At 42.3% G+C, this 12,322-nt stretch overlaps 2 protein-coding genes across 2 annotated transcripts in view; both read left to right on the forward strand.

The window, feature by feature from the left end:
- Nucleotides 1-2,504: 2,504 nt before the first annotated feature.
- The window catches only part of AMER1 (APC membrane recruitment protein 1), a 57,568-nt gene continuing 47,750 nt past the window's right edge, over nucleotides 2,505-12,322 (forward strand). The window contains exon 1 of the mRNA XM_042851024.2: nucleotides 2,505-2,783. The gene's annotated coding sequence lies outside the window, so the exon portion shown is untranslated. The remainder of the gene's footprint in view (nucleotides 2,784-12,322) is intronic.
- Nucleotides 5,348-8,723, forward strand: ASB12 (ankyrin repeat and SOCS box containing 12). Its single transcript, XM_024112463.3, is given in 3 exon segments — nucleotides 5,348-5,370; nucleotides 5,372-6,168; nucleotides 8,496-8,723. Coding segments are annotated over 3 exon segments (954 nt in total). The 3' UTR covers nucleotides 8,630-8,723.

Consider the following 12,322-nt stretch of genomic DNA (forward strand, 5'->3'; position numbering starts at 1 on the left):
TTAGTCTCTAAGGTGCCACAAGTACTCCTATTTTTATATAGTTACTCTTCAGAGTAGAACTGTACTTTAAATGGAACACTTGTGCACACTATAGGCACAAGCACTCCCTTGAAATAATAATTTAACATGTAAATGTAATGTGATAGGTGCATGGTACTTTATATGGTAATTAAGGACAGCCCCTGGGACGAGGCACTTGCAATCTAAGTTGAGCATCAAAAAGGCAGGATACGGGGAAAATTAATATCCGGCAAGGGGAAAATGGGGAAGTGTATGAAATAAGACTGTAGAATTGCTAAGGTGTGTTAGTTTTCCACTTGCTTTCAGTGCAAGCAAGACCAACTCTTATTTTGTATGGATAAATGAACTAGTGTCATCTGCAAATTTTATTAATGCTTTTATGTTTACCTCATGATCATTGGTGGAAATGTGAACAGCATCAGGCGTAGTACCAGTTCCTGCAGAACCCCATTAGAAACACTCCTATTCAGTGATGATTCCCCAATGATGCTACTTTTTGAGATCTGTGAATTAGCCAGTTCTTAATCCCTTTAACATTTGCTTTATTGATTTAGTACGGTGCTAATATTTTAATCAGAATGTGGTGCTGTACTAAGTCAAACACCTTAAAAAAGTCCAAGTATATTAGATCTACACAGTTACCTTTATCAAATAAACTTGTAATTTCAATGAATGAAGTCAGGTTTGTTTGACAAAAACTATTTTCCATAAACCATGTTGACTGGCATTAAGTATATTCCCATCCTTTAATTCTTTATCAATTTAAATCCTATATAAGCTTTTTTGTTGTTTTGTCCTAGAATGATGTCAGACTAATGAGACTATAATTACCGAGGTCATTCCACTTGCCCTTTTTGCATATTGACACAACATTAGCACTCTTCCAGTCTTCTGGAATTTTCCCAGTATTCCAAGATATATTAAAAATTAATCATCTTTACTTATAATGGGCCTCTACCATTGCTAGAATTTCTTTTGTTCCTTATATACTTAAACTCTTTGATGTACTTCGTGCTGCCAGCTATATATGTTTTTTCCCCTGATCTCTTTAGCTTTCCTTATCAATTTTCTAATCTTCATAACTTATTTGTATTGATTGCTATCCATTTCCCTTTTTTCCCATTTATGTTGCTTTTTTATTTCTAATTTCTGACTTTACTTCACCATTGAACCAGGATATGCTTATAGCCCAAGTTATCCTCTTTCCTGATGTGGAATCATAGCTTCTTGGCCATACAAGAAACTCTTCTTAAACAACTCCCAATTTTCATTCACATTTTTATTTCTATTTTTCCTCCCAATCAATTTTGTTCACAATATTCCTGAGCTTTGGGAAAGTAGTCCTTTCCAAGCAATAGAATCTGCTTTATATCATATTTGGAGTTAGTGAAATTCCAAATAGACTGAAAGTCTACAAATTTTTCAGTGAATTTCAAATTTCCTGTAGTAATAATTCTTAGTGTTGCATAGCACTTAACAATTTTCAAAGCGTTGCACAAACTAATTCTGACTATGCCGCTTGTTGAAGGATTAAAAGAAAAAAAGCCTTCCTTATCAGAGTACCCCTTGATTTACTTCTTGCATTGGAGATCTTTTTCCTGGATAATTTGTTTTTTTTCTTGCTATCTCATAGCTCTGATAATGCTACTTCAGACTGTCAGACAATTACTCCCCCACCTCAAAAGGTTTAAAATGAACTGGCTAAGATAAAATTACACTCCTGCCTGCTGACAGCTTTTGATAACACGGTCCAAACACTGCTGATCCTCCTCCTCCCAAAGTACTGGAGATTTTTGCCTTGTTGTATGCTGCTTAATTTTGTAATACCAAAGAGGTGGTTGGGAAGGAGGGTGTATACTGGTCCATATGTCTGAAAACCATCTTCAGTAAAGCATCATGAAAACTTCCTCTTATAAACACACACACACACACACAGCCACAGCATTCTCCTTTTAGAAATGAGGGCAGGCCAATTGTCAGCTCAGTTTCTCCACAGGTTAATAATAAAACAAACTGAAAGCTTTGAAATCAGTGGCACGTTGCTCTGAAGGTGCAAAAGGTGTTGGGGGAGAGGGGAGATTAGAGGCTGAGAGAACATAGGGTTGAATGGTAGGAAAGCATGGAGCAAGATTTAGAGATCGCAAAAACTGCCAGTGTGGGTGTAACTAACACAGTAGTAAGTATGGTGTAAGTCCAGGGCAGGAAACTGACCAGCAATCTAGTTGTTAAGAAATATACTCAAGTAAGTCTGCATAAAATTTACTGACTTTGGAGGGGATGTAATGAAACAAATGTATTGTGTGTGTCTGGTCTGTGCTCATATCTTGGTTCCAACCCTCCACAGCATCTGCCTGATTGTCCCCCCATCCCCTAAAAGCATCACCATCCCACCCCTCTAAATTTACCCTTCTCAGTGAGAACTTTCCAAGAATGGAAGTAGTAAGATAAAACGCCTGTGGGGCTAAAATTAGCTCGAGCCCTGGCCTTTATCCCTGCTAGTGGCATTTCAGCTGTGTGCCTGACGACCTGCGTTGCTCCAGTTCTACAGAGCTGGTGCCCCATTCCTGCGTGAGGTTTCTCCTCCTGGGAAGATCGTTTCTCTCTTTTTTTCAAAGGTGAAAGAGAATTAGCACTGGGACAAGCTGCCTGCTTCACGGCACTAGGTGAGCATCAACTACCTCACAGAGGTAAGACAGCAACATAATAATGGCCAGGCAGCTTTGGCAACTTTCAAGTAACTTGGTAACCACAGCTTTAAATATGTAAGTATATGTAGTATTGGTATTATACTCTATTAACTGTGACTGAACTCTTTCTATCTGAAGATCAAACATGCGCATGTTTTGCTTCAATGTATAGACGATTATCTCATTTTTGGCTATTCTGATCAGTAATTATATGAAATATATATTTCTCACTACAGTATTTACACTATCAAAGTGTCACTGCATGGATGCTTTTGCACACTCTTCTAATACATTGATTTATTAGTAAATATTACAGCTATCCTTTGTTTTCAATATCTTTTCCTTTAAGTATAGCTGTGCATTCCTTTCAAATCAAGTCCTATGTTTAAAAAAATCAGTTGTGTATAATTTTATGCTGTTTCTCCTCTAGAGTGCCAAGGCTTCATTGCTGTATTAACTTAGGGTAATTGTTTGTTTGAAACAAGTTTAGAAGATACAGACGCAACAGATTCATGTATTCACAAACTGCCACAAAACTTATTCAACCAAATCAGAAAATGTAGCTGCTAAGATGGAATGGTACATGGGAACCTCCTTAGATCGGGGCATAGACTAGTTTTTTTTATTGGAGCTTTAGTTAAAAATAATAAAATGACAGCTGTTGAATGTCATTTTAATGCATAGTTTTGGATCATAACTAAGTTTGTCTGCTTTTAATAAAGTGAGATAAATGAGCTTCTGTTCCGAACTCAGCATTTCCTTTACTATTACAATCCCTAATTATTTGGCTGGGGGGTGCTAACCTTCCCCCCCAGTCTCCAGTTGTTTACATCTAAGTAGATACACTTCTTAATACAAAGCTAGTGGGTATCATCCAATTGTTAGCATCGTTCTTGTCATGTGTTTGCAGGAATAGACTAGTTGCATAATGCAGCTAACTTGACAAATAGAGAATTTCAGCTCCTAATAAAAGTATTTGCAGGAATCATTTAGGAGAAGGAATGGATAGAGCTGTTACTGACGCATCTTCTGTTAGAGGAAATTCTAGATGCTTTTGGATTGGAATGTGTCAAGAATTCCTTCTGCCCTTCCCTAAGTTATAGCATTTCACAGCTGGTCAGGTGCATTGTGGGGGATTTCACATTCCTCAGAAGCATTAGGAATTGGCCAGGGCAGAGGCTAGATACCAGACTAACTGGATCAATGGACTGATCCCATATGGCAAATCTCCATATTCCATGACCGCTTCTGTGTAATAGAAACAATTGTCAGATATTTCCCCTGCCCATAAGACAAATGTAAATGCAGCTTGGTTCTGCTGCCCTGCTCAGGGATAGGAAAAACCTGCTCTGTAAAACAGTAGCTCTCAAACAGTGGTCCAGGGTCCCCAGCAAGTTTTGTGGGTCTGTCAAGCAGGACCAGTGTTAGACACACTGGGGCCTAGTGGGCGGAAAGCTGAAGTCCCATTGCATGGGGATGAAGCCCAGGACCCTGAGCCCCGCCACCTGGGGCTGAAGCCTGAGCAACTTAGTTTCATGGTGTGCCCTGTGGTGTGGGGCCCCGGGAAATTGCCCTGCTTTCTACCCTTTTAACGCCGGCCCTGGCTTTTATATGCAGAAAATGAGTTGTTGTGGCACAAGTGGGCCATGGAGTTTTTATAGCATGTTGGGGAGGCCTCAGGGAAAAAAAGGTTGAGAACCCCTGCTGTAAGAGATTCAGCTGCTTGTATATTTAATTCAGAAAATCCCTTACTATCCTTTCTGAAAATGCTTAATTAGAATTTCATTTTTAATTAATGCTACAATTCTCTTTTAAATAATAGTAATAATAATACAACATGGCTATTCCAGTCACTTAAAAATTGCAAGACAGAAAAAATGTCCAGGTTGGTTGTCTAGTGTACCTGTAAATGTCAGTAACACTGCCAGCTCCTAAGCTTTCTTGAGAACATTATCTAGATCCCAAAGTGCTTTGCAAAAGTAGCTGTTGGCTAAGCATTATTATTCCCATTTTACAGATGGTCTTTGCTGAGCCACGATGAGCTTAAGGGGCAGATTTTCAAAATTGTTCAGCACCCAACAACTTCCATTAAGAAAAATGGGAGCTGGTGAGTTCTGAGCACTTTTGTAAATGTAGCTGCCTCATTTAGTAGTTGGATGCTGAACTCTTCCAAAAATCTAGCCTTAAGTGACTTCCCCAGAGCCATACAACAAGAGGGTACTGAAGCCAAGTCTTGTGAATCCTAGCTCCATGCCTAATCCAGTACCCTCTTCCTTCACCCTCAAAAAATCCATACAAAACCAAGATAAGAATTAGTAGTAGGTGCCACAGTGATTATTGCTTTCTGAATACCTACATGGGTGTAGGTAGATTGAGGTTTCATAGCCCATGCTCATATTGGAGCATTGGTCCAGATCTTTTTGTCGTAAAACTTTGTGGTTTTCCTCTGACCTATCAGTGTGGGAATAAATGTAAGTGTTTGTCTGAGAAAGGAATGACTATAAGGTAATCAATTATTTTGTCCTTATGCTTCTCCACTTGAGTCTGAGATTCCCCGGAGCGGAGAATGAAGCTGGTTTTAGAACTAGTTCCTAATCCTGTTTCTTGTTCCATAGATCTCATGCTTTACACAGTTCATGATGAGAGTTATACTTAAGAGACAAATCAAAAATGAATCTAATGGATATAACCAAAATCTTCTCCATGCTCCAGCCCAGAGAAAATGAAGACGATAATGGAGAAAGACAAGATCTGAACCAAGCAGTGTCCCAGGATGATTATCAAACTCTTGATGAACTCTTGTGCCAAGACAGATACAAAACATTTATTAACAGCAGAAGTGGTTGGGGGGTACCTGGGACCCCACTTCGCCTAGCAGCTTCAAAGGGCCATCTGAGAAGTTTAGAAGTTCTCTTGGCCCATGGAGCAGAAGTGGACAGTCTAGATGTGAAAGCGCAAACTCCGCTATTCACTGCTGTTAGTAATGGCCACCTAGATTGTGTTAAAGCACTATTGGAGGCAGGGGCCAGTCCTTCCGGCAGCATCTACAATAACTGTTCTCCACTGCTCACAGCCTCTAGAGATGGAGATGTCAGCATTCTGCAAGAACTCTTAGACTATGGGGCAGAAGTCAATGTTAAAGCAAGAGTCCCAGAGTGGGCTGCCAACTCTGCAGCTTGTTCTGGCCCTTTATATCTCTCAGCGGTCTATGGACATCTGGAGTGTTTTAAAATACTGCTGCTTTATGGAGCAGATCCCAATTACAACTGCACTGATAAGAAAATGATCGCGCGAATCAAGCAGCCCAAGACTGTGCTTGAAATCTGCCTGAGACATGGTTGTGGGAGTGAATTCATAAAACTGCTCATTGATTTTGGAGCCAATGTGTACTTACCAAACATCGCAGGAGATAAGATCTCGCCGAATAGTGAGGCATTGGCGCTGCTGATCAGGGAAAGAGGTAACTTGTATGCACTGCCATAGATTTGGAAACTCGCACTAGCCTTACAGCTTTGATAGTACATCACTTGGGTAGTACGCCAATTTCCAAAAAAGCAACTTGAGATCAGTTTGAGTAAGGGCTTTTTGCTAGCCTGAATGTCCTTGGAGTTTCAGTTGGGCACAGTATTTTTTCACTTCCTGTCCTAACCTGTTGGGTGGTGTTGCTGGCAGCTAGTAACTGCTACTTTTCACCCCAGAAGTAGTTGCATTCTTCAGGATAAAAAAATGAACTGATGCTAAATCTACTAGCTGCCTATTGGTTGATCAGGTTAAAATACAATGTTGCTTGCTTTTCCCAAGAGCTTCTCAGAAACTTCATAGAATGTCAGGGTTGGAAGGGACCTCAGGAGGTCATTTAGTCCAGCCCCCTGCTCAGAGTAGGACCAATCCCCAGACAGATTTTTGCCCCAGATCCCTAAATGGCCCCCTCAAGGATTGAACTCACAACCCTGGGTTTAGTAGGCCAATGCTCAAACCACTGAGCTATCCCTCCCCTGCTGCTAAAGAAGGTACGGTTTAGAGATAAGGCCATTGGTGACATAGCTGTCAGTGTAGATCACACAAGACTCCATCTCACCATCACCTAGAGCAGGGGTTCTCAAACTGGGGGTCGGGACCCCTCAGGGGGTCGCGAGCTGTCAACCTCCACCCCAAACCCCACTTTGCCTCCAGCATTTATAATGGTGTTAAATATATAATAAGTGTTTTTAATTTATAAGGGGGGTCGCACACAGAGGCTTGCTATGTGACAGGGGTCACCAGTAAAAAAGTTTGAGAGCCACTGACCTAGAGTTTTCATATTAAGAGCTAATGAGCCTGTAGTAGCTTCACCACAAGACTCCTCTGCATTCAAAGCTGTTTAACTCCCTCCCTTCCTTCTCCCACCACCAAATCTTCAGTACATGGAGTACCTAAAACAAAGGAAGGTTACCTTCCTCTCCTTCATCAATATAGCCTGGTCTGAAAATTTCCACTGCCACAACCCAACTGAGTTGACTGCAGAAAATGTTACCGCAGCAAGGAGTAAGGGTGAGTCTTGAGGGAAGAAAAGATGATCAAAGTCACTATGGCCAGGAATCAAATCAAACTGATACTTGGGATTCTCCTTCCTTCCCACCTCCTGTTATTATCAGATGCCAAAGTGGGGGAACAGGTACGGTGATATCAGCAGTTTGGTACAGACATTGGATCAATTAGTGTCTTGTGGAGGGGGCAGCAGGAGGAGTAGAAATATGCATAGGAACAATTAGTATTTGGTCTTCCAGAATCTGAAAGAGAATGTGGGAGGAGAGGGATGGAAGATGGGGGTGGAGGAGAAGAGGATGGCTAGACATATTAACTTCATCCTCTTGATGTTCTCCTCAAAGTGCTTCTGAACAGAATTTGCCACCAGTGCAGCTCCACTATTGGTAGCAAGTGTGGGAGGACTCATGTAGACAGGGCTCTGGTACTTTTACCAACCTAACATGCTCTCAGCAAAGTTAGGTGATGCCAGTGGTAGTGCTAGTGGCTGGTTCTCCCACTGTTGTGCTTATCCCACAGAGCTGCACTTGTACTAGTGGGAGACTGCCCTAAAATTGTCAGTATAGGTACAGCCCTTGTGAAACCCCCATAGCTAAACTCATCATTTAACATGTTGAGTAGCCCAGTCACAGCAAGGAGCTTGTCCCATGCCCCTGCCTTTGAGGAAAAAACTGAAAGGGGAAAAGCTACAACAAGAAGATGGTTTCCAGACAAGTTGCCGCCTGTGTATAGAGTGGAATGGAGATGCAGTACCTTAATGCCAGGCAGACGCCTCAGTGAGCTTATAGGTGTGTGACCATATGACTGGGGGAATGGGGGGGAGAGAATGTGGCCAAAGGATGTATCCCAGCAGCATTTGAATTTTACCCATCTAGAGCAAAATGTCGTTGTCACGGACGATCAGATTGCTCTAGTTTATTAAAATTCACAACACGGAGCCAGTTTGCATTATGTAACCTGAACCACACAAGCCCATCTGCCTTCGGGAATGCCACTGTGAAACAGTATCTATCATCATCCATGATACGCCCATCGATATGGCTCCCAGGTGCCAGGTGGCATTGCAATGCAATTTATTCATTTAAAATGTTGCAGTTGTCAGCCCCTTTATGGCTGGTCAAAAGCCAAGCAGAATATATATTACAGTGCATGAGGAGTGTGCTGTGAGAGAGACTCATTCTAGGTGATCTCTTTGCTTAAGGTAGGTTTTGAATGTCCTGAAAGTTTACAGTCATTTTTCCCCCCTTCCCCCTTCTTGTGCAGCTCATCCAAAATCCTTGATGTCTCAGTCGAGGCTGGCTGTCAGGAAGCTTCTGAAACTGACCAACAGCGCATGTGCCATAGATCAACTGGGGATCCCACCTGTGCTAGTGAACTACCTCAAACATCACTCTTAAGGGAAGATCAGAGCAACAGTTTTGAAGACAAAGTTCTATGTAATGAGTTGACCACCTCAATAAAGAGCCATTGTGGAGTAGCAATTATGCAGTACATGGTAGCAATGATTCAGTCATCATTACTTGCTGTGTGTGTGTGTTTGCTTAAATTACGTCTCCAAAAGGCAGCTTTGCTTTATTGGAACAAACCAGACAAAATGGTAAAAGGTGATAACATAGATGAAGATGGAAAAGAACTTGCCTCTAGCAGTGCATTGAATGGACCAGAGAATGTTTGAAAAAAATCTGGTTTAAGTTTTTTATATCATTTTGGTGTTATACCCTCATAACTTAATCCTCTTACACCTTATTTGTTACAATCAAATTCAAAAAATGTCTGTATGTCTATGTCAGAACCTGAAAGGCAAGGCTGGTTTTCTCTCCTATTTTTATGGGGGAGAGGACAGGAGGTACAATAGGATAAAGAGTGTTGGTCTTTGCTCTGTGTTGTGGCTTTAGTTGCACATAGTTAGCTGTCTTGGTTTTTTTTAAATACCTCTTTCCTGGAAAGCTATAAAAGTGCACCTCAGCCTTTCCGAGCTGGGACTAAAAGCTGCATCTAGACTTGTGATTTACATCAGAATTGTGTGTGGGTGAATTCAGAGCTGGTGAAGTTTGTCAGAGCTGGAGATTGGAGCCCTTGGAACACCCTACAAAGGATATGTCTTCACTACCCGCTGGATTGGTGGGCAGTGATTGATCCAGCAGGGATCGATTTATCGCATCTAGTCTAGATGTGATAAATCGACCCCCAAGCGCTCTCCCGTCGACTCCTGTACTCCAGCACCGCGAGAGGCACAGGTAGAGTCAACGGGAGAGTGCTTGGGGGTCGATTTATTGCGTCTAGACTAGACACAATAAATCGATCCCTGCTGGATCGATCACTGCCCGCCGATCCGGCGGGTCGTGAAGACATACCCTTTGTGATTCCCATGGGGGTCAGAAGGTGGCCATTCAATCTTTGGTCTCTGCTGAGACTGATAAACAGGGGGCTAATCAGTACCTGATAAGGACAACTATTTCACTAGCTGTATAGCACTGAGCAAATGATTAGTAATATAGACAGTAATCATAGTCCATAGAACAGCCATCAACTGGTAATACCTTCCAATCCTGGGCTGGATTTGAAATGGTGACCTAGAGGCAAAAGGCTGTTTCATATGCAGTCCCCTGAGCCCTCCTCCCCTCCCATATGTAACTTTTTAAAGACTCAAACACACCGTTCAATCTTCTCCTTAAAGATGGTTCAAGGCAGGATTAAGGGGAGAGAATTTTTGTCCAACCTGTTGTGTGCATATGAATCTACAATTTTTTTTAAAAGTATGTTATTGTTGTGATTAAATTATTCAGGCCTGTTTGGTAAAATACTATTTCATTGTTAGTGGAAGAGACTGGAAGCCCTCTTGGTGCGGTATGTAAATCCAAATTTGGCACTATATTAGTTGGGCACGTGACTGTCATTCCTGCCTAGCTCTTGTACAACATTTTAGCTCTCTAGGGGCTTTACAAAAGTCAGTAAGTATCATTATCCTCGGGGCACAAAGTGGTGAAGTGACTTACCCAAGGTCACTTGGCAAGGCAGTGGCAGAGCCGAGAAGAGACTCCATTGACATGTCTACACTACTCACTTCTGCTAGCATAGCTGTGTTGGCCAGGGGCGTGACGAGGTGTGATTTGTGACCTACACGTTCTGCTGTCAAAAGCCCCTATTGTGAACATAGTTATACCAGCCAAACTGCACTTTTACCAGTAGAGCTTTTTACGTTTGGGTGGGTAAACTGGAATAAGCTACGCTGGCAAGGGGATGATATGCGCGGTGTCCGCCCTAGGAGTACTTTGCCAGTCTAGTATACCTATACCAGCAAAGTGCTCTTTGCGTAGCCCTGTCCCGGTCTCCTGAGTCATAGTCCAGTACTCTAGCCACTAGAAACACTGCTTCCTTTACTTACCTACCTCGCAGGGCTGGTTGTGAGGATTGGGTAATGCTTTTAAGATGAAAAGCTGTCTTTGTGCTAAGTGCTATGTGCAGTAACAACTTACCAATAAAAACTTTAGCTATTAAATCTCTAAATGTTATGAACTAGGGGCAACTCTTTAGAATAGGACCTACAAAATTCCACTTGATAATACAGCCATTAAATGTGTGTTGTGAAAAACAAAAGCATCTAATACCATGGGAGAGGGGAGCTTTTCCTTCCCATTTCTAGTGAACCTTAGTTCATGAGGCTTTGTCTATGATAGAAGAGTGCAATAGTTTAGCTAGTTTTTTTTTTATCATTACTATTTTAATTGACTTCATTCAATTGTGCTTTTCTAGTGTAGACGAGGCCTTAGATTTAATTCACAGTCAGGCCACATGCTGTGTCAGCTCTGATTGAACTTTGATGCTTGAGTACTGAACTGCTGGAAAATGGAGACTTATGAATAATGTCCTAACCCAGCCTCATAATTAGAGGTGCCAAGCAGACCAGTGCACCATGACTCATTGAGGTGATGTCTGCTCTGGAGCAGAGGATGTAATTTCCAGCTCAGGTACACATCCCTGAATTAGCTTTGACTAAGCTACCATAGTAAAAAAATAGAAGCGTCGCTGTGATGGTGCAAGCTGTAGGGTGGGCTAGCCACCCTGAGTACAATTTCATCTGAAACCTTAGATACGTACTCGGGGGGCTAGCCTGTTATACCGCTTATGCTGCCTTGACTACACTTCGGTTTTTAGGTGCTGGCTTTATCAGAGCTAGCATGGATACCCTACCGTAGCTAGAAATTACTCCAGCTCCAGTGTAGATGTACTCTGAGAGAGGTCGGTGCAGAGTACATGGCATTGGACAAGCAGTTCTGATAATATTAAAAGCTGGCTCCACTTCAAACCAGACCTGGACCAAAAGGAACCTTTCCTGATGCTAGAAACAATTATATTAACACTCTTCCCCCCCCCCCCGCCACTACTTTTGCTGCAATGCTGCCTCTGCACTTCCAGGGTCTGGTTGAGAATGGAAAGTGGAGATGTTGGATTATCTGGCGAGCGGCCACTTCCATGCTACTTCCGGCTTGAGTGGAAGAAACAAGCCCTGAAATCTCCTGAGAGCCTCTTTTATCCCAAATGTGCTGCAGATCCAGGTGTCTTAGCCCAGTGCCTGGATTTCTGGGTGCTTATCCACCCCCCCTCCACCTATCTTTCCTGATTCCCACTCTTTAAAATGTGAGCTGGGCCCAGGCTCACACCCTGGATGCAACCGTGGCAGTGTTTGGGGAAGTTCAGATCCCTCTCTACTTGCAGAGAAAACCTCGAATGTCACCAATATTTAAACCAAACGCTCGTCTCACAAAGAGTGGATCTATCTGTCTGAGGTATTTTGTTAGACCCTTGCCTTGCTTTCTAAATGCGGTGTAAGTCAAGCATAGCGAAAGTGGTTACCTATGTTAGCAAACAGTCCGAGACACCACTTAAAAAGTTTGTGTCCCCACACCCCAGAATCCTAACTGAAACAGCGCTTTGAGCTATCTGAGTGGAATTTCCAGTGTAGCTGTCTTTAAGCTGGGTCTGCTACTAAGCCAACAACTGACTGAAATAGGGAACTAAAACTACTGAACTACCCCCCGCCCCCCACAAGTTATCAGCTCAGACACCTATAACATTATCTGGATTCATCG

The sequence above is a fragment of the Chrysemys picta genome, chromosome 9, assembly GCF_011386835.1.
Source record: "Chrysemys picta bellii isolate R12L10 chromosome 9, ASM1138683v2, whole genome shotgun sequence".
Lineage (NCBI taxonomy): Eukaryota > Metazoa > Chordata > Testudines > Emydidae > Chrysemys > Chrysemys picta.